This window comes from Populus trichocarpa, chromosome 7 (genome assembly GCF_000002775.5).
Source record: "Populus trichocarpa isolate Nisqually-1 chromosome 7, P.trichocarpa_v4.1, whole genome shotgun sequence".
Classification (NCBI taxonomy): domain Eukaryota; kingdom Viridiplantae; phylum Streptophyta; class Magnoliopsida; order Malpighiales; family Salicaceae; genus Populus; species Populus trichocarpa.
The window spans coordinates 1285056-1308839 of record NC_037291.2 but is presented as its reverse complement, the minus strand read 5'-3'; the positions used below and the strand labels follow the sequence as shown (position 1 = coordinate 1308839).

Genomic DNA, 23784 nt, shown 5'->3' with positions numbered 1-23784 from the left:
GTTACCCGTCAACCCGGGATTCGCGTCATGAAAGTTTGATAACTAAATAGAAAAACAAATCGACGGGTTAAACGAAAAAATTTAACAAACTAAATTAAACAAAAAAATTGATTAAAAAAGGAAAAAAAGCAAAAAAAAAAATTTCGGGTTAACTCGTCAAACCAAGTTAACCCGTCAAACCCGAGATCCGTGTCATGAAAGTCCGATAACTAAATAATTTTTTTTTTACATTAACAAACTAAATTAAACAAAAAAAATTCATTAAAAGAAAAAAAAACACAAAGAAAAAAGCAAAAAAAAAAACCTATAATAGCATAAAAAAATAAATAAAAGCAGGAAAAAAAAATTTAAAAAAAAGCCTTTCAATCACTGATACATAGAAGGCGTGGGGAAAGCTCTTTCCCCACACCTTTTAGAGTATTACTTAATATATAGGTGAACTTAATTGACCGCCACAAAAGAGACTATTCTGGCTTCCTCTTCCAATGGACACTATCTAAATTCAAATACTTTGAAAAAAGATTTAATCCTGTAACCTTCTTTCGTTTTTTTATGCCTTCAATCCATCTATTTATTGTTTTTATGATTTTTCTTAGATACAAAAGAGCATATTTTAAAGAAGAAAAAATTAAGCTAAGCACCTCAAGGTTTGATTTTTTTTTTTTCATTTTGCAGCCAATTTTTTAAATATTAAAATTTTCATAATGGATCAAAGAATAATTCAAAATTGCATCCAAATAACAACATTAGTAATGGAAAGACTTATGGTATGAATGGATCAATAATATAAGGGCTGAATTATCAACATTTTTTTTATTTAGATCCCGTTTATTTTTGTGTTTTAAAAATATTTTTGAATTTTATTTATTTTTTTATTATAAATTAATATTTTCTTAATATTTTCAAATCATTTTAATATACTAATATTAAAAATAATTTTTTAAAAAAATTTTATTTTAATATATTTTTAAATAAAAAATATTTTAAAAAACATCTATAACTTTCATTTTATCTAACACAGTCGAGGAACAGGTATGAGAAAAGGTCTTATCAGTAAATTGCTTGCATGTCATGTCAAGGTGTATGAACCTCCCAATACTTCTCACGCTACCCTTCAGAAATCCAATCTCAGAAGCCACAGACATTCTAAGTTACGCTACAATCAACTTTCCATCACCCTTTCCTTATTTAGAAACTCCACTTAATCACATTTCACCCTTTTTCATCATCTTCTCTTTCCCTTCAAGAAGCCCAGGTACTGTGCAAGAAACCCTTATCTCTCCCCCTCAATATTTACTTTTGTTTAGTGCTACAGCTTTCACAAAGAAGTAAGGAAAAAATATGGGTCGTGGAAAGATTGAAATCAAGAAGATCGAAAACCCCACAAACAGGCAAGTCACCTACTCGAAGAGAAGAAATGGTATTTTCAAGAAAGCCCAAGAACTCACTGTACTTTGTGATGCTAAGGTCTCTCTTATCATGTTCTCCAACACTAACAAACTCAATGAGTACATTAGCCCCTCCACATCGTACGTATACTCGTATCATGTTTCTGGCTAAGTATTTCTTCCGTGCTTTCTCTTCTTTCTTTCTTTTCTTGTCTTTTATGTTGCAGTTTTATGAAACCTTGGTAATGGAACCGTAGTTTTTATTGTTAATTATGACCAGGACAAAGAAGATCTACGATCAATATCAGAACGCTTTAGGCATAGATCTGTGGGGCACTCAATACGAGGTTAACCTTTCTTTTCTGTCTTTCTTCTAATGTTTGATCTATAGGACGAATATGAGATTCTTCAAAGGATTTTGTTTGTGAGGTTTGCAGAAAATGCAAGAGCACTTGAGGAAGCTGAATGATATCAATCATAAGCTGAGACAAGAAATCAGGTAACTTCAAAAGAAATAACCTTCGCATATATGCATGTGGTTATGGTTTTTATGGGAATATCTGTAAATTTGTGGAGCTACTAATTTTTAACAGGCAGAGGAGAGGAGAGGGCCTGAATGATCTGAGCATTGATCATCTGCGCGGTCTTGAGCAACATATGACTGAAGCCTTGAATGGTGTGCGTGGCAGGAAGGTCAGATGTTTTCAAGTGAACATCTTTATATAATTATCAAGTTCTAATTCCTAAAATTTGAGCTTACTAGTAATTTGAGTTCGGTCCGGTGTACCAAGCAGGTTAATCTAGATCTAGTTTTTTTTCCTTACCAAATCAAAGTCATTTTGAGGATTTTTTAATAAAAAATATTGAATTTTGAATCAACTTATACAAATTCATCAATCTACAACTCGAATCTTACATTTAATCAAACTTTCAAATTAGATCTTATAAATATGATATTAACCGGTCGGTGTTTTATGTACATTAATATTATGTTTTAGTTGAACTCTTTTATCATTTTTTTTTTAAATTTGAGTTATTTTAATCCTTATCAATTTTTATCATTTTGGGAATCTTGGAAACCCTGGTTAGAAAGAAAATACACACCCTTGAACTCGTGCTTCTTTACCTTTGCATTATGGATTTTCATGAACTGGATTTTGGGTAACCCTTAACCTCATCTATAGAAGGGATATGCCTTGTAATTAACACTTTACACTTACAATTTCAACATTCTTTGATTATTTACAGTACCATGTGATCAAAACACAAAACGAAACCTACAGGAAGAAGGTTAGTGATGAAAAGAACATTTTACCTCTTCAATTTCATGCATGTAGCTTTTGGAACAAATTCTCTGGCGATTAATTGCAGGTGAAGAATTTAGAGGAGAGACATGGAAACCTCTTGATGGAATATGTAAGAATCTAAATTTTCATGTGCTTGTTTTCGCTAATTTTCCAACTTGGAAGAACACATGGATTAAACCTGAGATTTTTTTTTTTCTTTTGTGCTTTGGGATTTAAGGAAGCAAAACTAGAGGATCGACAGTATGGTTTAGTGGACAATGAAGCTGCTGTTGCACTTGCAAATGGGGCTTCCAACCTCTATGCATTCCGCCTGCATCACGGGCACAACCACCACCACCACCTCCCTAATCTTCACCTTGGAGATGGATTTGGAGCCCATGAACTTCGCCTTCCTTGAGTGGTGCTTGAGGTCGACCTTCCAGCTCTTCAGACATCTTATCTAAATGCGTGTGCTAACTAGAGATGCTATCTAATATTATTTAATAATTAATTAAGAGCCCGGAAGTAAAAAATACTTTCATAGATTGTAATTTACCTCAGGGTAATGTGTATGGCAGCATATTAGATTGTGATTTGAGCAAGGAATGTCATTCCTTATGGATTAATTAAATATAAAAGCTCTTTTTCACAAATATAATTCCACTTGGAGTAGCATTCTGCAATATCCCATATGATCTGCAGGCTTAATAATTATATGATTGAAATGTGTTGGATCAACCGTCATATGTATGTATGTATGTATGTATACGTATGTGTATACTAGGGAGTCAACAACACAGGGGGTGTAAGCACCAAATGCATTATCCACTGTTTTTGCCCAAACCCCATTTGGCATAGGTCGACAATACCATACCAATGCCTCCGAAGCCATCCTTCCCCGCCGCCCTACACAAACCAAAACCGCTGAATTCTTACCTTATTTGATTAAACAGAGAAGAAAAACATAACAAAATGAGCGGTAGCATCAAAACACAAAGCTAAAATGAATATATTCGCTCGTGATATGCCGCGGGTTCATAATTTTTTTTTTGTGTGTAAAGATACCGTAAATGTATTTCAAAGAAATAGAAAAGACAAATGGCTTGAGTTTGTAGACACAATTTTAAGTATTGAAATTAAACAAGCATATGTATATAAATATTTAATTTTTATTAAATATATTATTGACTATAATCTCTATTTAAAATATTCTTATAAAAAAAATAAACAATGCTATGATTCTTTCTTTGAATTTGATATGTAGCTTGATTTATTTGTGAAATCAAGTTAAGATTTGATCTTTATAAGAACATGAATTTAAGCGTGTATTGCGAAACAAGATTTGATGCTTTGAATAATATTTTTTATTTGTTTTTAAAGTATTGTTGAAGAATTTTTATGAGGACATTTAGAATTGATTCAACAAAACTTTGTTCATTGTAGACTTCAAGCGTAGATGAAGAAAGCTTGAGAACTTTTTAGAAAGCTTCCATGCTTGAAAAGCTTGTCTTGAAAAAGATATTTTGTTGAAAACTCTTATGGAATGTCTAGACTTGACTCAACATAGCTTTATTTTTTATAAACTTCAAGCGTAGATGAATGAGACTTGAGAGCCTTTAAGAGAGTTTCATTACTTGAAGAAAAAATTTGTATATCGAAGAATTTTTTTTTTCCTTTTATCTAGGGTGTGACCCTCTATTTATAGGGATTTGTAGGGACTCTCAAGTCCTTTTTCAATTTTACATGACATTATTTTAATGGTTGATTTTTTATTGATGAGATCTTGTATTTATGATAATATATCTTAAATATCTCATCTCAGGTGTTAATCTTTCATTGACCATTAAATATTTGAAGGCTCATTTATTTTCCATGTCATTTATTCTTATTTCATTTTATCATTTTATGTAAAAAATAAAATAAAAATGACACGTGACAAATTTTGATTGGTAGAATATTTTTGTTTCTATAGAGTTATAAGACATATCGGATTTAATAAGTTCGTTTTATTTTAATTAGATAATAAAAAAATTAGCATTGATAGTAAATGTACAAAATGAAAAAAGAAAAATACCATGTTAACCTGGAAAAAAAACTTTGAAAGTATATAATAGGATAAAAATAGACAAAATCCTTGTTTGAGTCAACTCAAGGTAGTGTGATAGACATGTAACCTAGGTATTAAGAGGTGAGCCAACCTGAGTTAACCCGCAAAACTCGTGGCTTAGGTTATGATAATGGGATAACCTGATAATTTTTTTAAGAAAATCACAAACTCATGACTAAAAAAAAAGAAATAAAAAAAAACTAATATCAAAAGATGAAAAAAAAGAGGACGTCAGTCTACATCAACTTTTCAAAACCGTGACTTGGGTCATTAGACCATATGTACAATACATGAAAAAACAACAAAAATTAATTCCTAAAAAATCAAAATAGAAGGATGAATTACCACTATTACCAGTATTATTATTATTATTATTATTATTATTATTATTATTATCATTATCATTACCACCACCACCACCACTATCATTATTATTATTATAAACTGTCACTATCACTAATTTTTATTAGCATTAGCAATATTATTATTATTATTATTATTAGTGGTGGTGGTGGATCTAAAATAAAAAAATAACAATTAAAATAATAAGGGTGAAAATAAAAATAAAAAATACAAATAATAAAAGCAACATTTAGGCACATCATACACATTTCTATGAAATAGAAAAAAAAAACAACTCGAGTTATAGTCTCAACTAGGTTTAATACGTTTGTTTCAATTTAATGAGATGATAAAATTTTTTAGCAACAATAGTAAATGAACAAACTTTTTTAAAAAAAAATTAACACAATAACCTGAGAAAACAAACCTTTGAAAGTATGTAATTGGATAAAAACAGAGAAAAAAAACTTAGATCGAGTCAAACCGAGGCCACATGATAAATACATAACTTGGATAATAAAGGGTGAGCCAACTTGGGTTAACTTGCAAAACCTATGGTTGAGGTTATGAGATCGGAATAACCTAACATATAACTTCTTTAACCCTTAACCCGAGTCATTAGACCTGAAGTTCCATACATGGAAAAAACAAAAATCAATCCCTACCAAATCAATTGTCAAGGATAAAATAAAAAAAATTAATTACATGAAAGGATCTAAAATAAAAAATAGCAATTAAAAGAATGAGGGTGAAAACCATAATAAAAAATAAAGTAGAGGATAAGAATAAATTTTTGATTGGAGGGTTAAATTGAAAAGAAAAAAAAATCAACAAAATGATAATAAATCAAAAGATTGAGGATCAAATAATAAAAAAAAAACCATAAACCTGGATTGAATAATGAAATTAAAAACCATCAAAACTTTGACAAAATGCCAAGAAAAAAATGAAAAATGAAAAATATTATATGTGACAAATTAGAACTAAAGTATTAAATTGAAAATAAATAAAATTTTAACAAAAGACCCAAGATAAAAAAAAAATCAAAAGAAAAATGACTAAATCTTAAAAACCACAAAGAATGAGGACCAATCTATATTTTTTAGGGTAGAAGAAAGAAAAGAAAGGGATAAAAAAGGTTGGCCAACAAGAAATCAATCAACCCTCGCCGACACATGCTTTCATAGGAGGAAGAAAACACGATGGAGAATCAAACAAAATGGCAGAAGGGCACTTTCCACCACCGAAAGACATCACGTACGAGTAGCTTTTTAATAAATATAAAAGGATAGTTATACAAATATCCTGACAATTATAAAAAAAAATACCTTGGTAAAAAGATTTAAATACCCCTGATCTTATGTTATGATGTTTTTTTTTTTAATTCCAGTGGTACATCTATCAATTTATTGTATATAGATAAATGAAAAGATCTCAGTACCCCTTCTTGCCAGTGTTATTATTTTTTAATTTAGGGGTAATTAGGTTATTTCACCGTACAAAAAATATAAAAATATAACTACTCTCCTAAATAATTATTTATTAATTAATGCATGATATGAAAAGACTAACATAACCCTAGCTTAAAAACAAGTGTTTTTTTTATGGGAAGGACATAAACATCATTTTATTACCACGGTGGATAGTAAAATGCATCCATGGCTATATATATATGTGTGTGTGTGTGTGTGTGTGTGTGTGTGTGTAATGCTAAAAGATTATATTACATGAGTAACCCATTGATTAAATCATTGATCCCCTAGTTTGATAGGAGAACCGGCAACCCGCCACAGTAAAAGGATAATTCTTTCCTACGTTTTTTTTGTATTAAAAATATTAAATTATATTCATCATAGGATAATTTGCAAGGGTTATCGTGTCGCACTAATAAATAATATTTTTTATCTTGATTGATTTATTTTAAAATCTAAATCAAGTTGATGTTTGATTCACCGATTCACTGGTTGATAAGACCAGTACACGTTGTTGTTAAACCAAGCCCCTTCACTTTTCCATCAAAATCCAATCGGATAAAATTTACTTTTCCTTTTTTGCACCTCAATATCCTTTTTAATATCAAGTTTGAAACACTGACAAGATGAAAATTTGCCGTAAACTCACTAGGCAAAAAGGTAATCTTCACCTAAACATTAAATAAAAACCCCTTACCCGAGAGATCCAGTTCTCACAGACGCCGTTTAAACTAACCCTTCAGCCGTAACGTAATATCCTAACGGATATTCACAAAAACGTTACCCGCGTTTTTCAATTCCACTCTCTCACTCTCACTCTCACTCCTCCCAAATCCCCAATCCAATTCCCAATTCCATAAAAAAATCAAATCCCCAGAATTCAAACCCAAATTCCCTCCCTCCAAATCTCTTGTACTATCATATATGGCAGCACTTTCTGCTACTGCCACTCCTATTCTTACTACCAACACTTCAATTCCTCCTTCGTGGATCCCCGAAGACGACCTCTTGTTAAAAAACGCTATCGAGGTAATTTCATTTCTCTCATTTTGGATTTCTTCATTTTCCATTCCTCAATTCTACACCAAACCCTAGCTCTCGAAAAAAATATTTTAATTCTCTGTGCTGTTGGTGTTCTATTGATTAAAGGCAGGTGCATCGTTGGAAGCCCTAGCGAAAGGAGCTGTGAGATTTTCGAGGAAATTTAGTGTGCGTGAATTGAGGGATCGGTGGCATTCTTTGCTGTATGATAATGAGGTATCCACCGAAGCATCTAGTAGAATGGTAGAGTTAGAACTTTCTAATTTTTCTTACACAAAAGTAAGTAGTAGTAGTAATGGCAACAGTAAATTTGGTTTTGTTGTGAAAGAAAGTGATCCTGTTAAGAGAAAATTCGAATGTGTTAGGCAATTGTATTATGCAATGAGGAAGAAAATGCGGAAGCGTGGTGGTGGTTTTGGTTTTCTTGGTTCGCTGGATGGCGGTGGTTGTGAAGGGAATGGTGGGTTTGGAGAGGATGATCGAGTGCATTTTGGATTTTCTGGGGAGGATGAAGGTGGGGTGGGGGATGTGCGTTTCGAGAGGGAAAATGTGAGAAAGGATGTGCAGGATATTGGAGATGGGTTGGTTGAGTTACGAGATTCTGAGAGAGGTGAGGAAGCTGGGCCATGTGGTGTGCCGGAAAGAGATGTTTTGATTCAGGCGGAGTCGTCTCTGGTGACAAGGGTGCCGTTGTGGAAAACGATGGAAGATGTTTCTGCGCCTGAAATGCCAGTTAGTGCGAGTGTTGAAGGTAAAGGTAATAGTGGAGAGGGAATGTTGGTAGACAATGATGTTGTCGATGGGAATAAAGTAAGTTTGGCAGGAGTGGATGTCAACCATTCAGGAGTAACTTTCCAAGAGGAACCTACTGTTGATGCACTTGATAGGTCAACTGCAATTTCAGAATCTGATTTTCCAGATATTTCAGACTCGCTCTTGAACTTTCCTAATGAGGATGCACCACTTTTTATGGATGTTGATGGGAAAGATGCGATAGATAAATCTTGTTACGATAGTGTCACTACACTTTTGGTGAGTTCTCCTATTGATGTTCAGGGTGACGTGCCTAATGTTAAAGCTCCAGAGATATTAGCATCAGATACAAGCCTTGGAATTCCTGATAGTGCATGCCCTGCAGAGTTAGAGGTTATTCCAGAGGAGTCGTATTCTGTTGGTGGCAATCAGGATAGTAATTTTGTGTTAGAAATGAGTGCGCCATCATCTACATCAGCATCAAATATTTTGTCTGCTGAAGAAAATGATGGAGAGATGGAGTGCGTTCTAAACATGGAAGACTTTGAGATCCCATGCAATGATGATGTATTCCTAGCTAAAACATTTTCTTCTCCCAAAATAGAGCAAACTTCTAAGAAGACTCCCTACCTGCCTTCCTCGAGTGTTAATCAAAAGGATTGCAAACAAGAGCTAATCTTGCTGAAGAAAGAGGAAAATCCTGCTCAATGTCTTACTTCTCCACGGATGGTTGGGCAGGCTATGTTGCCAGTATCCAGTCCAAGGCACCAACATGTTCTTTATGGAGCCAAATGTGACTCTCCTGCTTTGATGTCTAGATCAGTTATCACAACCCATGCAGACCCAATTCAGTGCAGAGAGGCCCCGGGAACTCCTACTCCTTCTACAGTTGGACTACTAAAGTCAGCGACATTACATGAAAATTTAAATTTCCCTGTAAAAGCTGTTTCAGTACCCTCAACATCAAATCAGGAAGAAACTGGTAGTGATGATGATGTTCCCTGCTTTTCAGACATTGAAGCCATGGTAAATTAGTTAGATTTTGTTAATTGGTGACCCTCTCAGAATCTCTGCTTAAATACATTTCCTAGATTGTTCTCTTATTTTTTTTTTTGTTTCCTTCAGATACTTGAAATGGATCTATGCCCGGATGATTCAGATTCATTTATTAATCATGAGGGTAGGGCATTGATGTTTTGCTTGTTGTGTTACTTGATTGTGCAAACACATCCGACTTAAGAGTCACACACTTAGCTATATATATTTGCACACTAGCCTCAAAATAACTTTTTAATTGCTGGTGGTAGTTGGCAAAAGTGGTGATCACTAATTAATTGAATTTGGTGACTAACATCAATTAACTAATAAAGGAGAAAGACATTTGATTCTTTAGACAGATAGTTGAAATAACTCTGCTATTTAATTGATTTTTCATGTAACTTGAGCTAATTTCTGTTAAATTGAACTTTCTAGTCTCAAGGTATCAGAATGAAGATGCTACGAGGACAATTATAAGGTTGGAACAGTGTGCTCGATCTTCTATGCAAAGAGCCCTTGCATCTCAAGGAGCACTTGCTATCTTGTATGGGCGCCATTTGAAGCATTATATAAAGGACACCAAGGCATGTTAAATTGATGTTTGACCTTTTATTTTTCAAGATAACATATCGGGGACTGATCATTTATCTACTTGTAGGATTGCTCTCTTGTTCTTATGAACCTCCTGTTTATGTGTAGGTTATGCTCGGCAGAGCAACAGATGATATGGATGTCGATATTGACTTGAAAAGAGAAGGGCCTGCCAACAAAATATCAAGACGGCAGGTGAGATTTCTCTAAATTTCCTTTGATTCAATTTTTTTTTCTTCTAGATTTTGCATTTACAGCTGGTTGCCAGAGCTTGAGTTTATGTTGTTCCTTTTCACTTGACAAACCTCTCTTTAATTTATGGATACAGACTTTTAGGAGTCTTAAATTTTTTATTTAGGTATCATGGTCTGTGACTGCTTGCATAAATGAGCATCACTATTCATTATAAAACTCAAGGGAACATGAAACTGAAGAGGACATAAAGAAGAGGAGCAAAAACAGTAGCAATAAAGGAATAAAAAAAAATTATTAGGGGAAATTTCTCTGTAGAATTGAATGTGTATCTCACCATCTTGAGGCTGGCCTTGGGACCCTGATCATTGTTTCTCTTACCTGAGGAGCTAGTTTACAATCCAAAGATGAGAAGTATTTGCACTCTATTCAGATGTTTTTAATCTATATTGCTGTTCAGCAATGCCAGACATTTTATAAAACTTGAATTAGATTGTTTCTCTTAATAAAATATTTGCTGCTTATATTAGTTCTCGTCAGACCTTCATTTTAGCTTCTAAAGATCCTATGCTGCTCTGAGTTGCATGAAAGCATGACTGGTTGTCTCTCATTTGCTAGGCACTCATAACGATGGAAGGAGATGGTTCTTTCTTTTTAAAAAATCTTGGTAGGATTCCGATATTTTTGAACGGCAAAGAACTCATGACTGGACAGAGTATGGGTCTGAGGTCAAGTAGTTTGATTGAGGTATGCGGCTTCTGCAGTCTTCATAGTTTCCAAGTTTAAATCTATTTAGAGTAGTTTTACTGTCATTTATTTGCTCCACTGTATTTTCGCTGCTCTTCCATACTGAACTATCGCATTTCTTGCCCTGGTTTGTTATTACGTGCAAGAGGATTAATACCAATTGAAATTGTTGAATCTGCAGATAAGGGAAATGGCATTTGTGTTTGAAGTGAATAACAAATCTGTGAGGCAGCATCTCGCGAATGTCACCAAAAACCACAAAGAAAACAATTTCAAATTTGAATGGTCAGAACAAGGGAATAACCACCGAGAAACTGATATCAAGTTTGAATGGTCTGAAGGGGTTCCGTGACTAGAGAAATGTCATCAGCAGGTTCGTTTCTACTTTTTAAGCTTCCTAGGGCAGGGAAAAAAGTTTCATAGTATTGTACCCAAATTTCTTGCTAGCATTTGTATTGTCCATGTATAGACAATGTTATGCGGTACAAATAATTTATAGATAATCCATGTTATGTATATGAATAATAGTGGAACCCAAAGGTGAGAAATTAGAATAGCTGAATAGAAGTCATAGCTGGCAAGAACTGTTTTTTCTATCGTTCCCTTTTGGATGAAGAAGGTGCCAATTCAATGCTGAATTGCTGATGCCAATGTTTCCTTGCTGTTACTTTTTTAGTCTGTGTATGTGTGCATTGTAAGTCTTCCATCTTTCATAATGATTTATGGCGCTCAACTACAGAATCATGAATGGAGGGGGGGGGGGGGGGGGGATAGTTTGGGTAGCCGTTATCAGCAGTTTTCTTCTCACCGATGATTGAGGAATTTTGATTGCATTGAGGAAACATGGATAAGGTGATGATAAAGAGGTCTCCATCGTGAGAGACATGGTTTTCATTGTGATGGTTTTGGTCGCCGTTATAAGCAAGGTTTTTTTTTTTTTTTTTTATGTGAGTGTCCGAGTCAGTTTGTGTGTATCTTAATTAATTCAACGGATCCTGAAGTTAATAATCATGTAGATTTTCAATGGTTCTGAGATTTATAAAATTTAAATTGATAATTTTTAAAAAATAAATTTAAAATTTAACCAGCTAGCTATTCCAACTAATACAAGTTTTCATCTCACCGGTGATAAGGAATTTTGATTACATTTAGGACACATGGATAAGCACGGAGGTGATAATAACGAGGTTTCCAAAACTCCATTCACTCGAAGTTGTACTTTTTACCACAGTTAGTGGACCTGGACCAGGACCAGTCAGATGAAATTTGACTTTCACAGGATTAAAAAAAAAACTGAAGGTGATGGTGAATCCATTGTTTCCCTGTTTTCATTGCACGGATTGTACCATGGATAATAGTAAATTCATTATCTTGCTCTTTGAAAAAAGAAAGTGTAGGCTAATGGTCGGGGATAAGATTGTCTCTGTAATTTGATCATTCTGACATTTTAAAATTGATTAGGGACAAGATGGAAATTTCACCTTTTTTTCACAATAAATTATATTGGCGCCCTTAAAAAAACAAGAAAGTGTTAGACTCTGATTGAAGGGTTATTTTTGTTCGATTGTGTACGGTAAAGTAACTATATTATTCTTGGAATTAAAAAAAAATTGAACTAACAATGGAGGTTTCTTTCATCTTTTAATTTTTACAGCCACAATAAAAAGGTCTACTTACCCTTAGAGTTTATATTCTTAAGCCTAGGGTCCAAGGGTAATTTAGTCATTGATCAACTTTTTTGGTTGTTGTTATTGTATTGAGTGAGGGGTAGTTTGATCTTTTAAAAAAATAATAAAAAAAAAAAAAAAAATTATTGATGCATGTTGAGCACGGGTTAGTTGCTGCGCAATCTTTGGACGACACGTATGATTGATTCTAGTGGTCAAAAAATCATTTCAGGGTGGCATCCACTTCATCTCGGTATCTCCTCAATGAACTCGTAGCGTGCGTGCACTAAAAAGAACATTGGCTCGCTTCGATGACCATTTTTTTTTTCTCTTTTTCTTGATGTTTGTGCTCTACCCCTTGATTTTTTAAATCATCAATTAAACTTATATTTTCTTTTTAATTTACTTCTTGTTCTTTTATTTTTTAAAATAATTCATTAAATTAGATCTTTGTTTCTATTTCATCCTCATTCAATTTTTTGATTTGTCAAATTTGATTTTTATTCTTTTAATTATTAATTTTTTTCTATTAGATTTCATTTTTATTTTATAGATTTTTTTTCTTCTTAAAATTTTCTAGATTAATATTTTTTTTCTCAATTTTTTTAATATTCAATTAATTTGGATCTAAGCGTGATTAAACCTGTGTCTAAAATCTTTTCGTGAGGGTCCACAATGGAGTTCCTTCCCACCAATATTTATTAAGATAATATTTGTTTACTGTCTTTACCACTTTCCACTCTGCGAAGCAAGCAACGGCAGGTTAAATTGTGGAATTTATCCACGATATTATTTGCAATTCACGTTGGCATGTACTGATAAATGTGCCCCAACTACCCAGTTTTAAAAATGTAAGAATCCCCACCAGCATTTATCCGTTGGATTTGGCCATAGAACAATATCTTCGGTGGCAGAACATGGTATGGTACTACCAAGAAAAAAAGAGGAAAAAAAATAAAATGGCTTCATTGTATTTCACTCAAACTCTGGCTTCCCTGTTACTCTTGTTCAGCAATGAAGGATTCTTCGAGCTATAATATTTGATGGTGGCTGTATCAATGAGTGAGAATCCATGTTCTAGAAATTCGGTGGCTTTGAAGGGTATGTTGAGATTCAAAGTTAGGCAGCAAAGCTAGTTGTTTCATCGTGTATATATATATAACCCGCCAACTTCTGCACAGGGGACCAGATTTCCCTAGCCATCCACCACCTTCCGAGAGAGTTTTTGCAGCAACCGCATCATATATATATCATACCTGCTGGCATTCGATTCTAATTATACAGCAAGTACAACCACCACCGAGCAATTTGCCATGATTAAGAACTGATCACTGGTTCTGATAGCGATCTAGGGCATGCATCCTTCCCTCCATTGAAAGCAAAATTAATGGAGGTAGATATCAACAATTACGAGTGCGCCCATGTGACATGGGACTGGAAAAAGTGAAGCCCTTGTTCTGTACTCCACAGAATCTAAGTTCTCAGCTCGTGAAAAACTTTTCATGCCCATAAATTTATTTCAAATTATTTTTGCCCCTGCTCCGAATGACCCCAACATTTTTACAAACAGTGAATGATGTTCTTACTTTCATTTTCTGCTTTCTGCCATTCCCTCGTTCCCACCATTCAATTTACCAAATTATCTTCAAGGAATCATGGATGATGACAGGAAGAACAAGGACAGCTCAAGCTGGGACTAGTAAATTTAGGCAATATATGAATCAACAAAAGCGTCCCTGCTTCCAACCACAATTAGGTCACCTCAGTATCTAATGACTCAACCCTTGGCCAAGGTCGAGTTGAATTATTTTATTTTTTTTGACCTAGCTTAATGCAATCAACCGAGAAGATAAATATGATAAAAACTCTGGTATAATTAAAAAAAAAAAAATAATTTTATTTTAATTAACTCAGAGTAACTCAAATTAATCTATTTAATTTATAATTCAGACATTGAATCGGGTCATGACCCAGAGGAGGTTGCTTTTGTTAAAAAATTATTTCATCCAATAGTTTAAACTATCATGTGAGACATTAATATATAATTTATATAATTTTTTTATTACACTTTTTCGAGTGGAAGTTTTTTGAACTTAAAACTTGCACAAACTTACACTATTTTATACTTAATTTTTATTAAATAGAATAAAAATAATAAAATTTAAACTTATAACTATTTTATAAATAAAATTTAAATATCATATTAAAAAATTAATTCAACATGAAAACTTGAAATATTAAATAAGAGAACAATATATGATTTATTATATAATTCTCTCTATCATCTTTGATCCCAACAAACATTTCCTCCCTCACAAATGACCCAAGTAACCATTTACTCTTTCTGTCTCGAGGCATTCGCGCATCCATACAAGTTCAAATACAAGGAAGCATTTAAAGAAGGCTCTGACAAGTTCCCCGTGAAGCCACTCCCAAAAAACAAGATCACTCACCCCAGAGAAGGCACAAGTGTTCATCTCAAAAAAAGCCATTTCTTTCTTGTCTTCCTTTCCCAGCTCCGTAGCTTGCAGGACTCCTCTCAATTCTGATTCTCCTAATGAACGGTCTTGATTAACTCTGATACAAGCTTCTCCCGCCCTCCATCTCTCTCACATAACCACCTTATCTTGTTATCTGCAAGTTTCAAACTTTCAATTCTCACATTCACTTGTAGCAAAAAACCAACAAATGGGCTCTCTCAAATTTGCTTCATGTTCTCTAGTTTTGCTCATTACAGTCACTGGGATGTTAGTGGGAGCAGAGTCGAAGACATTTTGGGGTGATATAGAGGTTTTGAAGGAGGTCAAGAGCGCGGTGGACCGAAACTCAGTTAATCCAGGTTCTTGCTTGAGTTCATGGGACTTCACCGTTGACCCGTGTGATAGTTTATTCAGTGAGAGTTTCACTTGTGGGTTCAGGTGTGACATTGTAGTTTCCGAGTCAAGTAGAGTCACTGAGCTCAGTCTTGACCAGGCTGGTTACTCGGGTTCGCTAGCTTCCATTTCTTGGAACCTCCCTTATTTACAAACACTCGACCTTTCCAATAATTTTTTCTATGGCCAAATCCCCGAGTCTGTATCCAACTTGACTCAACTGAGTCGACTTGGTCTGTCGAGAAACATGTTCTCTGGTGAGATACCCACCTCGATTGGCTCATTAAGTAGACTGGAAGAGCTATATCTGGACAACAACAATCTTCAAGGCATTATTCCTGCAAGTTTCAATGGTCTTGTTAGTTTAAAAAGGCTCGAAATTCAAGCAAACAAGCTAGCTGGTGAGTTTCCCGAGTTGGGTTCTCTTGAAAATCTCTCCTTTTTAGATGCTAGCGAGAATGCCATATCAGGTAATGTCCCATTAACATTACCAGCATCTTTAGTTCAAATCTCAATGAGAAACAATAGCTTACTAGGCAAATTAGACCCTCGAAGCTTCAAAAACTTGGCTCTTTTACAAGTACTTGATTTGAGTCACAACAATCTCAGCGACTCAGTCCCTTTACCTCTCTTCACTCACCCTTCAATTCAACAACTCACTCTCTCATTCAATTCTTTCACGTCCGTACAATCCCCACCATTCCCATCAACCACAGTTCTCAAAAGTGAAGTAATAGCCATTGATTTAAGCAATAATGAACTTCGAGGTTTTCTGCCTTATTTCATGGCTTTAATGCCAAAGCTCTCGGCTTTATCTCTTGAAAACAACAAATTTTCAGGTATGATACCGACCCAATTCGCAATAAAAACAGTTTTACCCGGATCCGGATTGTCTCCATTTGGCAGGCTTTTATTAGGAGGGAATTACTTGTATGGACCTATACCGGGTCCTTTAATGGAGCTCCAACCAGGTTTTGCTGATGTAAGGTTGAATGATAATTGTCTGTACCGTTGTCCTGTTAGTTTCTTTTTTTGTCAAGGTGGTGACCAAAAATCACATATGGAATGTAAGAGCTTTAGCCCTTTTATCCCACGAGAAATGTTAATTAATTAATAATTATTATTGAATGTAATTACGTTAGTTTTTGTTGTTAATAATTATTTATCTCTTTCTTTCATTTGGGTTTTGAGCATGATTTTTAATATTCTTAATATTTTTTTAAAAAAATAAAATAATATTGGTGTTTTTGAAAGTGTGGTTGATATTGTTTTTTAAAATATATTTTGTGTTAAATACATTACCATAATATTTTTTTTATCATTTTTAAAATTAACACATTAAAATAATTTAAAATATAAAAAAATTAAATTTTTAATAAACACAAATACTACCGCAATTCCTAAGGATCATATAATAAATTATACTAGCAAACTCATAGCTTTCGAATCACGACTTGTTAAATAACTTTGGTTTTAGGAATGTTAGGCACGGCGAATTTGCTGTTGATAGTGTCGTAATGATGAAGTTGATTTTTTTTTATTTTTTTTTTTGCTTAAGACAAGGGAATCGAGTACTAGATTTTTTTTGGGTGTCCTCTGACAGGTTTAATGTTGTGTCCACGTGAATTTATGGGACGTGGGGCAGACGCGCATAAAGTTTTGTTTGGGCATGGAGGTCCACGTGCTTTATGGTTGTCAATGTGCACACGCTCCTGACCCTGGTGGCAAATGTCAGAAAATTTGTAAATGCAACAGATTTGGCAAAACCCATTATTTGGCCCTAATTTTTACAAATCTGTCAAATAAGCTACTATATTTTTAATTTTATCAATTAAACACGTATACTTGTTGGCCCTATATTTGGCCCTATATTTAATTTTTCTAGTTTTTCTTCACTTGAAGATTCAAGAATAGTTTTTCTAATTTATTTTTTATTTAGTATTATTATGACTTTCTAGTTTTTTTCTATATAGTTTTTTTCTATATAAAGGATTGTAATATTTTTTTTAATAGATGAGACATAAACTAATAAAATTAAATATTTTAAAAGTCTTCTGCTAATCATAGTATTTTTTTATCAACAAATCTCATTATTCTTCATTTTCATTTACATTAGTTGATATGAGAGCGTAATAATTTTTGGTATTTTTTATTTTATGTGTTGTCAAATCACCATGGTTATGTATTAAAACCTAATGATTTCTATTGGTTAATTGTTTTGTGTTGTTGAATCTATAACTATAAAATATCGCAAAATAAGACGTGTTTATGTAAGAGTGGATGAAAAAGTTTCCTTTTAAAAAATAGACTTTTAGAAACTAGTGTGTTATTTTTTTCTTCATTAATTGCTACTATTGAAAACCCCGATAATGGGATCCATGATGGGGCATCCCCATATAAAGATGTTGTGTTAGGGGGTCACGACGAGGTGATACACACATAAGAATGTTTGTGGTAAAGGACAGTTTCCAAATAAGATATGAACTTGATAACGAGTTCCTTTTAACAAATAAAGACTAATGTAGAGGCTTTTTTGGAAAGATAAATATTTTTCATAGTCAATTTTCTTATATATATCTTGTGTTATTATGCTTTTATAGTTTTTTTTTTCTATTTGAAAGAAATAAATTTCCAAGTTTATTTTTTTATTCAGTATTATTATAATTTTGTAGTTTTTTTTATTTAAATGATTATAATAGCTTTTTGATAAGTGAGATATGAATGAATAAAATTAAATAATTTTAGAATTTTTCTATAATCATGGTTTTCTCAATAAATAAGTACTTTGATTTATAACAAACCTTATCGTCCTTTATTCACATCTAAATTACATATTATAGCCAGATAAAGTTAGGAAAAAACAATTGATTATCTTTTTAATAATCGATTGTCTTTAAAAAAAGAATATCTTCCCCTTTAACCGTGAAGTTTTTTGTGAAGTGTGGAAAATTGGATAGTTATGGAGATTGATTTTTTATTTTTTAAAAGAGATTTTATCATTTCTTTTTTACTTTAGTAGGTCCCACTACAATATTGTATCGAAGTCACACGTTAAACGTGTGGTTCCTTCCTATATAAATATCGTACAAACAGCAATTACAGGCCCAAAACTGTAAGGAGCCCAAAAAAGTAATGGCTGGTTGATCTATCCTCCTTGAAAGACCCATCGGGCTCATTAATAGCCTTCTTATAAGCCCATAGCCCATTTCCTTGAACTAGACAAGGCAGCTTAAAAAAATGCGGTGAGCGTGGATCGAACACGCGACCTTCAGATCTTCAGTCTGACGCTCTCCCAACTGAGCTATCCCCGCAAGATGAGACCTCTCGTTCCATTATAATAATCATATAATACTATATCTTGTAGAATGTTCTTGCAAGACCTGAACCGGTAGATTCCAGTGGATTGCCCTTTATCTTGAACAAGGGAACACTTTTGTAGTGCAAACTGATGATGGGAGAATCATGATGCATCTTCCATTTTTCCATCCAAGCATGAATTCTATAGGCACGGGAAAAAAAACCCATAATGGGTAGACCCGTGACGGCGTGGCATGATGATGGTCGGGGTTAAGCTAAAAGCAATAATAATAATTATATAATAATCTCTCCTAGACCTAGATATCTCTGAACTCCACAGGATTTATCATCATGGCCTCGAACATTCCTGCTCTCGGGGACATCTTATGAAGATGGACACAAAGATTCATCACTATAATTTACTGGATTCCAGGTCACAATGCTTATCAAAAAGGAAAGTTGCAGCAGCAGCAGCTTTTACATGGCAACAAATGTGTAAGTGCCCACTCAAGTATTCATGGCAACAAGTTGCCTCTTAGCCTATCCAATCATAAACTTCAACTCACATTTCAGCCATGCTTGCCTCTTCAATCATGGACCGTCCTGCTCACTTCCCACCAACTACAAATCTGGAACGTGTTAATCATAATCACTCAAGCCTAGTCAACAAGACTCGTGAACAGCATCTTCCTCACCCTTAACATAAGTACCTATTTGCTTGTTTTCTGAGGATTATATTCGATAACAACAGGTGGTGTTTGTTTTTATATTTAAAATTGCTTTTTAAAATGTTTTTCAAACTAATTTCACCTAAAAAAATATTAAAATAATGTTTTTAGATGTTTTTCGATGATTTTGATATGTTAATATAATGTATTTTCAATTGAAAAATATTATATACTGTATACCAAACACTCCCTTAACATCCTTAAATCAAGGCTTACAGACAATTTGATAATTATGCTGTCAGGATTGTTCTTCAAGTAATTTAATTATATGTCTTTATGCTATCCAAACAAAAGAACAAAACCTTTTGCTTTCAGTCATGTTTTTAGGACAGCAGGAAAATTCCAGGTATGTACTTCGGATGTATAGCCAAATTGAACAGGATTGAAAACAAGACAAACACAGATTCACATGCCTAATAGTTGATCTACAAGAAAGCCCATGTCCCAATCAAAGCGAGTGGTTACTTTTTAACTTGGCTTGACAAATGTAAGAAAGCTCCAAACAGTCAACAATGGGAGGTGAGGTATACTATTGAAGGCAAGCTGCTAATTTGAGGTGCCATAAAATGGTAATGGTGTGACTGTTGACCAGCAGGGCTACTTCCTTTATTTCCTTAACGAGGCTTGAATATTTTATGTACTGATTAAGTCCAAAGTGCTCTTACACAGCACTTGCCAATGCATGTATGGGTCTAGCAGTAGATAATTTGAGTAAAAAGAAAGAAAAAGAATCCATAACCTTTGATAGTGTTCTCCACTGTTAGATGAATCACCATAGCATTTATGTATCTTGGTTATTGCAGCACACTGACAGGATGCTTTTAGTGTATGTCCTCTGACTTTGAGGCCTAATTAACTCAATCACGGGAGAATGGGCATGACTTTTCTCAATCCTGAACAACCTTGCACTTACCCATTTTTTAGTAAATTAAACACAAGGGCCTCACAGAACTATTTGAGCACCACTTCTCCTCGCTGCTAAATTTGCAGCGGATCCTCAGCGCTACAGTCTCAAAACTGTCCATGGAGATTTCAATGCACCCCCAAACCTTCTCACTTCTGTTCTTTCTCATCTTCTCTACATTAGCCTCTTCTAAGGCATGCCACCCAGTTGATAAAGAAGCATTACTTGATTTCAAACACAAAATCACAGATGACCCATCAAAACTGTTGCATTCTTGGAGAGTTTCCTCTGATTGCTGCACTTCTTGGGAAGGTGTTGCTTGTGATGCCTCAGGCAGAGTTGTCAATGTATCTCGTCCTGGTCTTGCGTCAGACAATGACTTCATTGAGGACACATACATGTCAGGAACTTTATCTCCTTATTTGGGAAACTTGTCCAGTCTTCAAGTTTTAGACCTGAGTAATCTCAAGGACTTGAAGGGACCAATACCAGAAGAACTTGGCAAGTTGTCAAAGCTCACACATCTCTTTCTTGATACAAACAAGCTCACTGGATCAATACCATTTACATTAAGGTACTTATCTCAGCTGGAAAAGATGTATCTTAGTGACAATTTTATATCTGGTATTGTTCCTCCATCTGTTATGAAATCCTGGACACATGTCTCTGAACTTGGTTTATCAGGAAATGCTATGTCGGGGCCAATTCCTCCAACAATTGGCAAGGTGGTTATGATAACTAAGCTTGATTTACATGGTAACAACTTTACTGGTAGAATTCCTACAGGCTTTGGCAATCTTAAGAATCTCAGATATCTTGATCTATCTGAAAATCAGATAACTGGAAGCATCCCACAGTCCATTGGTGGACTTGCTGCATTGGAACTACTATATCTCAATCAAAATCAGCTCACAGGAAGGATACCATCTTCGATATCTGGACTTAGTTCTATGATATTCTGTCGTATATCAGAAAACAAGTTATCTGGCAGTTTACCACCATCAATTGGCCAGCTCTCAAAGATTCAAAGGCTAATCCTTGAGAATAACAAGCTCACTGGAAAACTACCAGCAACCATTGGTCATCTAACAGCTCTTACTGATATATTTTTCTCTAACAACTATTTTACAGGAAAGATCCCTTCAAGTTTTGGAAATTTACTCAACCTTCAAACACTTGATTTATCAAGAAACCGACTCTCCGGCCAGCTTCCTCCTCAGCTAGCTAAGTTGAAGAGCTTACAGACTTTATATCTTTCATATAATCCGTTAGGACTTGTTAGAATACCAAACTGGTTCCAGGAATTAAGAGTCTTCCAGCTTATGTTGGCAAATACTGGGATTGAAGGGGAACTTCCTCACTGGCTATCTTCATCATCAATATCACAACTTGACTTGTCAGGAAACGCATTAACAGGAAAGCTGCCTTGGTGGATTGGTAACATTACTAGCCTTTCATTTCTCAACTTATCAAATAATGGATTTCACTCATCCATCCCAGTTGAATTCAAGAACCTTTCACTTCTGATGGATCTTGATCTTCACTCCAACAAGTTCAGTGGCCACTTAAATGTAATATTCTCTAAAGAAGTCCAAGACCCACTAGGCCATTTTAACTCCATTGATCTTTCCTACAATATGTTCACTGGTCCAATTGATGATGACATAGGAGAGAGACCAGCAATGTCTTCTATTAGTTCATTGGTTCTATCACACAACACACTGGGAGGATCACTACCAAAGTCAATTGGGAAAATGAGAGAATTGCAGGTTTTGAAGCTAGTGAATACTGGGCTGTCTGGGATGATACCCGAGGAGCTTGGCGATGCCAAAGAGTTGTCCACAATTTTACTTTCAAGAAATAAGCTGACTGGTGCTATTCCAGAGATTGTTCTAAATCTGAAGGAGCTAAAGCAATTTGATGTGTCTAGTAACAGACTAAGAGGCAGGATTCCTCCTCACAAAGCCATAATTCCTGCGTCTGCATTCAAGAACAATCCTGGTTTGTGTGGAACTCCACTTCCACCTTGCAAGCACTTCTAATATCTTCTGAAAGATCTTTTTTCCTCTTCTTTTCCTTTTCAACTTTCTTTTAATGTTCAAAGTTTTGTTATGTTTCTTACTAATTCTTCTGATTGAAAAAGTTTGTATTTATTCAGATGATTAGTCTCTTTCCTTGATCTCTTCCAACTTTATATTGCCTTTCAAAGCTAATAAGCTAAATGACCATATGTCCGTATCCTCTAGTAAACCGAATGAGACAACAATGAGTATGAATCGATCATGCTAGTAATGAATCCTTTCAAATTCTCTACCATTGTTGCAGTGACAATGACTGGACTGAGAAACCATTTCTGTGGAGCCTGGCGTGCTTGCTAAAAGGTGTCGCACCTTTTTACTCCATGCTAACCAATCAAAAAGACAAATTAAGCTTGGAATACTACAGGCTCTTTTTTTTTCTTTTCTTTTTTCAGTAAGGCTTTTTGTTTACCACTCTCAAGTTGCATCAGAGGTCAATAATTAATCCCATCTTTTACTTTTCTCCTTGTAAAATGATGCGAGTCCGCTCTGGGCATTCAAAAGAGAGCATGACTACTTCTAATCATTAGTGTTGGTTTCTGTGTTATAATATGTTTTTAAATTTTTTATATGTTCATAAGTAGTTTTGATATGTTGATTTGAAAAATATTAAAAAAAAATATTATTTTAATTTATTTTTAATTAAAAAATATTTTTAAAAAGTAATGTGGATCACAATATTTAAATATATATTAAATATTCAAGCGAGATGTCAAACTTAACTATATAAATCAATTTAATTTAATAGTGAATATCCATATTTGAAAGTATTTTGTTTATGCAATTACAAGTTTTAATTATAAATTTATTGAATTTAAATATATCAATTACAGAAGTTTGTTTCAATTTTCAAACTTACCATCCATTCACAGCCATCTTTGATTTCAGAAGTTGTTTTGGCAGGGGAATTAACTGATTATTGGCAAGACACAATTATAATGTCAATATGAGCCCAGCCCACCAAAACATAGTTATTCCTTACATTTTAAGATGGGGTTTTGGTTTTTTAAAATATTTTTTATTTATAAATATATTAAAATAATATATTTTTATATTTTTTAAAAATTTATTTTTAACACCAACATATATATAAAAATTAAAAAAAATAAGTTTTCAAAAAGTCAGAATTTGACACTTTCATTGTTATTTTAGAAAATATAGAGTGCACCAAATTTTCTGTGTGATATTGCAATTCTGGTGTTCCAGTCTAAATCTGAAGATTACCTTGTCTCTCCTTTCAACGAGAAGAACATGCTTGATCATGAAAATTTGATGCAGTA

At 34.0% G+C, this 23784-nt stretch overlaps 4 protein-coding genes and 1 non-coding gene across 8 annotated transcripts; 4 read left to right on the top strand and 1 right to left on the bottom strand.

Annotated features, from left to right (window-relative positions):
* The first annotated feature begins 1116 nt into the window (after positions 1–1116).
* On the top strand, positions 1117–3332 carry LOC18101228 (agamous-like MADS-box protein TM6). Of its 2 annotated transcripts, none has more exons than XM_024605303.2 (7): positions 1117–1560; positions 1669–1735; positions 1826–1887; positions 1982–2081; positions 2637–2678; positions 2760–2804; positions 2913–3332. In XM_024605303.2, exons 1-7 carry the CDS (start codon positions 1418–1420, stop codon positions 3090–3092), a joined length of 639 nt encoding a protein of 212 aa, XP_024461071.1. In that variant the 5' UTR covers positions 1117–1417; the 3' UTR covers positions 3093–3332. The 2 variants fall into 2 exon arrangements, with proteins under 2 accessions (XP_024461071.1, XP_024461070.1); XM_024605302.2 differs by having other exon boundaries at positions 1120–1529.
* Positions 3333–7365: 4033 nt separating this feature from the next.
* LOC7495520 (uncharacterized) lies at positions 7366–11608 on the top strand. Of its 2 annotated transcripts, none has more exons than XM_006380725.3 (7): positions 7366–7624; positions 7745–9415; positions 9515–9569; positions 9863–10011; positions 10127–10213; positions 10829–10957; positions 11139–11608. In XM_006380725.3, the coding sequence occupies exons 1-7, from the start codon at positions 7520–7522 to the stop codon at positions 11307–11309; spliced, it is 2367 nt and encodes a 788-aa protein (XP_006380787.3). In that variant the 5' UTR covers positions 7366–7519; the 3' UTR covers positions 11310–11608. The 2 variants fall into 2 exon arrangements, with proteins under 2 accessions (XP_006380787.3, XP_024461619.2); XM_024605851.2 differs by having other exon boundaries at positions 7369–7624; positions 7749–9415.
* A 3304-nt stretch (positions 11609–14912) lies between these two features.
* LOC7495521 (receptor-like protein 11) lies at positions 14913–16675 on the top strand. Its single transcript, XM_002310249.4, has one exon. It carries the CDS (start codon positions 15313–15315, stop codon positions 16609–16611), a length of 1299 nt encoding a protein of 432 aa, XP_002310285.4. The 5' UTR covers positions 14913–15312; the 3' UTR covers positions 16612–16675.
* Positions 16676–18735: 2060 nt separating this feature from the next.
* TRNAF-GAA (transfer RNA phenylalanine (anticodon GAA)) lies at positions 18736–18808 on the bottom strand. The gene has a single exon. It is a non-coding gene; the product is annotated as a tRNA-Phe (tRNA).
* A 1457-nt stretch (positions 18809–20265) lies between these two features.
* On the top strand, positions 20266–23075 carry LOC7495522 (probable leucine-rich repeat receptor-like protein kinase At1g35710). Of its 2 annotated transcripts, XM_024605174.2 has the most exons (2): positions 20266–22427; positions 22752–23075. In XM_024605174.2, exons 1-2 carry the CDS (start codon positions 20546–20548, stop codon positions 22802–22804), a joined length of 1935 nt encoding a protein of 644 aa, XP_024460942.2. In that variant the 5' UTR covers positions 20266–20545; the 3' UTR covers positions 22805–23075. The 2 variants fall into 2 exon arrangements, with proteins under 2 accessions (XP_024460942.2, XP_002310286.3); XM_002310250.4 differs by lacking the exon at positions 22752–23075 and having other exon boundaries at positions 20270–22583.
* Positions 23076–23784: the final 709 nt, after the last annotated feature.

Coding starts and splice junctions, on each gene's coding strand:
- LOC18101228 (XM_024605302.2), top strand. CDS start 1,342: ATGGGTCGTGGAAAGATTGAAATCAAGAAGATCGAAAACCCCACAAAC. Junction 1,530..1,668: donor TACATTAGCCCCTCCACATC/GTACGTATACTC, acceptor AATTATGACCAG/GACAAAGAAGATCTACGATC. Junction 2,805..2,912: donor GAAACCTCTTGATGGAATAT/GTAAGAATCTAA, acceptor TTGGGATTTAAG/GAAGCAAAACTAGAGGATCG.
- LOC7495520 (XM_006380725.3), top strand. CDS start 7,520: ATGGCAGCACTTTCTGCTACTGCCACTCCTATTCTTACTACCAACACT. Junction 9,416..9,514: donor TTTCAGACATTGAAGCCATG/GTAAATTAGTTA, acceptor TGTTTCCTTCAG/ATACTTGAAATGGATCTATG. Junction 10,958..11,138: donor GGTCAAGTAGTTTGATTGAG/GTATGCGGCTTC, acceptor TTGAATCTGCAG/ATAAGGGAAATGGCATTTGT.
- LOC7495521 (XM_002310249.4), top strand. CDS start 15,313: ATGGGCTCTCTCAAATTTGCTTCATGTTCTCTAGTTTTGCTCATTACA.
- LOC7495522 (XM_024605174.2), top strand. CDS start 20,546: ATGGAGATTTCAATGCACCCCCAAACCTTCTCACTTCTGTTCTTTCTC. Junction 22,428..22,751: donor TGCATTCAAGAACAATCCTG/GTTTGTGTGGAA, acceptor CCATTGTTGCAG/TGACAATGACTGGACTGAGA.